General features: G+C 48.8%; 1 protein-coding gene across 1 annotated transcript in view; it reads right to left on the reverse strand.

The window, feature by feature from the left end:
* Nucleotides 1-1,533: 1,533 nt before the first annotated feature.
* The window catches only part of vsnl1b (visinin-like 1b), an 8,665-nt gene continuing 5,151 nt past the window's right edge, over nt 1,534-5,047 (reverse strand). The window contains exon 4 of the mRNA XM_060051697.1: nt 1,534-4,094. Within this exon, the coding sequence (XP_059907680.1) occupies nt 3,897-4,094 (198 nt within the window). The 3' untranslated portion in view covers nt 1,534-3,896. The remainder of the gene's footprint in view (nt 4,095-5,047) is intronic.

A 5,047-nucleotide genomic window follows, 5' to 3' on the forward strand; every position in this document is an offset into this window, starting at 1 on the left:
TCCTCTCTTTCTCCCTCTACAATAAAATGCCATCAAATAAATCGTACAATTAATGTTGGCGGCAGTTTTGTTTGCCTCCTCGGTTGGTTTAATCTCTGACTTCTGTGTGAGTTCGCAGTGTGTACATTCTCAGAGCGGAATGGGATGCAGTAGATGATAGTGAGGGTTACCAACTAACCAATATGGCGTCTGTATGAATGGAGACTATGGCTCCTCCTGGTCTCCAGCCTATACGGATACCAGTTTTTTTGCTGCACCCTCGTGGATAGGGCCTGTGTCTATCAGTTGAAAAGGAACTGCGTTCAATCCTCAATGTCCCCAAACTAACTAGCAAGATTTCTACCCCCTACCTTTTCCTTAACGACCTGTATCTGAGTTAACTGTCTAACCCCTACCTGCTCCTTAGTGACCTGTATCAGAGTAGACTGTCCAACCCCTACCTGCTCCTTAATGACCTGCATCTGAGTTTACTGTCTCTTACCCCTACCTGCTCCTTAATGACCTGCATCTGAGTTTACTGTCTCTTACCCCTACCTGCTCCTTAGTGACCTGTATTAGAGTAGACTGTCCAACCCCTACCTGCTCCTAGTGACCTGTATCAGAGTAGACTGTGTAACCCCTACCTGCTCCTAGTGACCTGTATCAGAGTAGACTGTGTAACCCCTACCTGCTCCTAGTGACCTGTATCAGAGTAGACTGTGTAACCCCTACCTGCTCCTAGTGACCTGTATCAGAGTAGACTGTGTAACCCCTACCTGCTCCTAGTGACCTGTATCAGAGTAGACTGTGTAACCCCTACCTGCTCCTAGTGACCTGTATCAGAGTAGACTGTGTAACCCCTACCTGCTCCTAGTGACCTGTATCCGAGTAGACTGTCTAACCCCTACCTGCTCCTAGTGACCTGTATCCGAGTAGACTGTCTAACCCCTACCTGCTCCTAGTGACCTGTATCAGAGTAGACTGTGTAACCCCTACCTGCTCCTAGTGACCTGTATCCGAGTAGACTGTCTAACCCCTACCTGCTCCTAGTGACCTGTATCCGAGTAGACTGTCTAACCCCTACCTGCTCCTAGTGACCTGTATCAGAGTAGACTGTGTAACCCCTACCTGCTCCTAGTGACCTGTATCAGAGTAGACTGTGTAACCCCTACCTGCTCCTAGTGACCTGTATCCGAGTAGACTGTCTAACCCCTACCTGCTCCTAGTGACCTGTATCAGAGAGTAGACTGTCCAACCCCTACCTGCTCCTAGTGACCTGTATCAGAGTAGACTGTGTAACCCCCACCTGCTCCTATAGTGACCTGTATCAGAGTAGACTGTCTAACCCCTACCTGCTCCTTAGTGACCTGTATCAGAGTAGACTGTCTAACCCCTACCCGCTCCTCAATGACCCCTCATAGAGCTATCTGTCAGAGTGTGGCCCTGTAGACGCCTCCCCAGGGGCCTTCTGCTCTAGGGCCCAGTTCTCCAGGGGCCCTCTGCCCGAGTCCCCGGGACCCACACACCATGAACCAGCCAGCGTTGGCCCCGCCGTGTCTTTTGAAAAAGCCCATTGAAGTTTTATTTAGTTTCAGTCACTACAGAAGTCATTTGGTGCAACACATGCCACATGTAGAAAATAACAGAACAGAAACACACTCACTTTGTGGTTGGATTTGTCATATAAACATCGACCAGACGAGAAGGTGTTGACATGGCGGTGGGATTGGACTGGATCAATTATAGAGACGGTACCCATGGGGGGATTTGAGGGGGTGTTGGTCTCAATAAAATATTTTCTACCGTAAATCATTCTGCATATCCCATTACCGTATATCGAACGCCTAGCTAGACACCCAGTCCTTGCTTGCATAGCCTACAATCGGAATGGGGGGGGGGGGGGGGGCTGTTGAAAGTGTTGAAATGAGGAGAGCTAGCGCAGCTAACGTTAGCAGTAGCCTACGTCGCCACGGCGGCCATGTTTAAAGTAGGGAAAGTCCTCCTTCCTCCAAGAGTCTGCACCACTGATAATCTCTGAAAAGACCTAACGGATTATAAAATGAGACAATCAATAAAAAGTTAATCTCGTTATAAAGTTATTTTTTTATTCTTATTAATATTATAACTATAGGTATCGGAATGCAGTGTGTCTAGTAAACATACTTTGAAACAGGCTTTGAACTTTCGTCGCCTCTCCCCCCCTTGCGGAGAACGTGCTCGCGTAGCTTCGAGGTTCAAAGCCCTAAAGATTGTAAATCGTTTTTGTAGTGCTCTTTTTGTATATTTTATTTCTGTAAACATATTGATATGTCCTCTGTAAAGTTACTAGAGTTGAAATCATGTGACGGTGGCTGCGGCGGTGGTGGGGGAGAGGGGAGATAGTCCAACTACGTTCAGGCTGTTATTGTGGGTAATGGGTAATGTGTCTAATGATGTTAGACGCCATTTTGTCTCTCGTCGCTGTTCGACGGCGGACGGCGTCGACCACAACATGGACGCCGCGGTTTATCGCTTAGTCACCGACGCAAATCATAACTGAATCCAAGCCAAGGGGTGGGAACCACACACACAATGTGACTCCTCCGTTGTCCTTCAAAGTAAAACACAAACCATGAAGAGAAAAGCAACAACTCAAGAGGCACAGGTGCGTGTGCGATGGGGTGAGAAGGGGACCATCGTCCGGTATCAGGTGACGTAATGTACTTATTTACCACACACTGTACATCCCATGCAACAATACTAAACAAATTCTGTAGGGACACTCGTTTTTATACCCACCTAAGGATGCAAAAGGTAAGAGATTATATATATTCATATATATATATATATATATTATCAATATTTTTCTGACACATAATAACTGCATGCAAAGAACTGACACTCCCCAATGTGTGTGTGTGTGTTTGTGTGTGTGTGTGTGTGTGTATGTATGTGTGTGTGCGTGTGTGTGTGTATGTGTGTGTGTGCGTGTGTGTGTGTGTGTGTGTGTTGTGATCCTCCCGTCCGAGGTCTGAACAGTAGACAGTTACAATTATCATAGGAGTTATTGTCTTGGTACTATTTATATAAAGCATACATTAGCTTCAGCAGTGACCACCGGCTGGTTTGAAGGCGGAGCGTTGGGGGGGGCGGTGCGTTGGGGGGGGGGGGGGGGGGGGGTGTGTGATGGAGGTGTCCTAGATATACGTCGGGGGACATAATTCATAAATGCAGTGCTCCACTGATTTACAAGCTACGAGGTGAAGGGGGGGATGTATAGGTGTGTGTGTGTGTGTGTGTGTGTGTGTGTGTGTGTGTGTGTGTGTGTGTGTGTGTGTGTGTGTGTGTGTGTTTGTGTGTGTGGGAGGGGAGGGCGGGGGGGGGGGGGGGGGCGGGGGGGGGGGGCGGGGGGGGGGGGGGGGGGGGGGCGGGACGGGTTACAGTGCACAACTCACATGTTTGTTTTTTTGGTGTGTCTGATATAGAAACGTATGATATCGTTGAGCTATAAGAGAGATGATTCAGCCTTTTACATTCTCATGCATACGACCACAAGAAGCGAGTCCATTGAAAAAATAGTCCAAGCATTATTTTTTTTTGTCGTTTTTGTTCGTTATTTTCCTGTGGAAATGGCAGAGAATCTAACATCAAATCGTGAGCTGCTGCTGCTGCTGTCCGGAGAGAGTGAGAGTGAGAGTGAAAGTGAAAGAGAGTGTGAGTGTGAGTGCGTACGTGTGAGTGCTTGTTTGTGTGCTTGTATGTGTGTGTGTGTGTGTGTGTGTGTGTGTGTGTGTGTGTGTGTATGTGTGTGTGTGTGTGTTTGTGTGTGTGCGTGCGAGAGGAAACAGACTGGACACGGTGGACGGGGGCGTTTTGATGGGGGCTGGGCGGGGGTGTGTGGCGGGGGGGGTGGCGGGGGGGGTGGTGGGGGGGAGCGCTCACTTCTGCATGTCGCACTGCAGGAGCAGAACGATGGAGGGGTCGCTCTTGGCCGCCTCCTTAAACTCGTCCAAAGAGATCTGGTCGTCGTTGTTCTTGTCCATCTTGGAGAAGATGCGGTCCACTCGCTGCTCCGGCGTCAGGCCGTCCTCGTTCATCTTCATCATGATCACCGTGCCCACCATCTTGTAGATGGCCTGCGGGGAATATCGTGGGATGCAATGAGAGAGACTCACTCACAGGACGCTGGCCGTCGGCGAGGGGGATTGTGCCGTGTGTGCGTGCGCTACACGCAGGCCGGTCATGCCAGCTTGGAATCCTGTGTGTTCTCAGAACGGTTCTTTATCATGGGATGTAGTAGGATTGGGATCGATGCACACCCACCTCCTTAAGATCGCTTTCACCACATCACCTCCTTCCCTGCCCTCCCCTGCTTCCTTTTTTATCGTTTGACTTATATCTTATTAAATATTAAAAATACAAATGATTTTGGGTTCACCCTGTAAACCGGCTTTGATTATTTAAAAAAGCGCGATATAAATCAATTGTATATTATTATTATTATTGCTCTTGATGAATAAACGCACCGAGGATGATTCATTTTGTATCAAACAGGCCAATAAATCATTCATATGTGTGTTACATCCTACATCACCTCAAAAGTGTCATCATTTAGCTTATTAGTCGTTTATTAGTCCCTCTTCACTGTCTCTCCTCACTGTCTCTCAACTGTCTCTCCTCACTATCTCTCAACTGTCTCTCCTCACTGTCCCTCCTCCTCCTCCTCCTCACTGTCTCTCCTCCTCCTCCTCACTGTCTCTCCTCACTGTCTCTCCTCACTGTCCCTCCTCACTGTCTCTCCTCACTGTCCCTCCTCCTCCTCCTCACTGTCTCTCCTCACTGTCTCTCCTCACTGTCTCCTCCTCACTGTCTCTCCTCACTCTCTCCTCACTGTCTCTCCTAACTGTCCCTCCTCCTCCTCACTGTCTCTCCTCACTGTCTCTCACTGTCTCCTCCTCACTGTCTCTCCTCACTGTCTCCTCCTCACTGTCTCTCCTCACTGTCTCTCCTCACTGTCTCTCCTCACTGTCTCCTCCTCACTGTCTCCTCCTCACTGTCTCTCCTCACCGTCTCCTCCTCACTGTCTCCT

Source organism: Gadus macrocephalus, chromosome 5 (genome assembly GCF_031168955.1).
Source record: "Gadus macrocephalus chromosome 5, ASM3116895v1".
Classification (NCBI taxonomy): domain Eukaryota; kingdom Metazoa; phylum Chordata; class Actinopteri; order Gadiformes; family Gadidae; genus Gadus; species Gadus macrocephalus.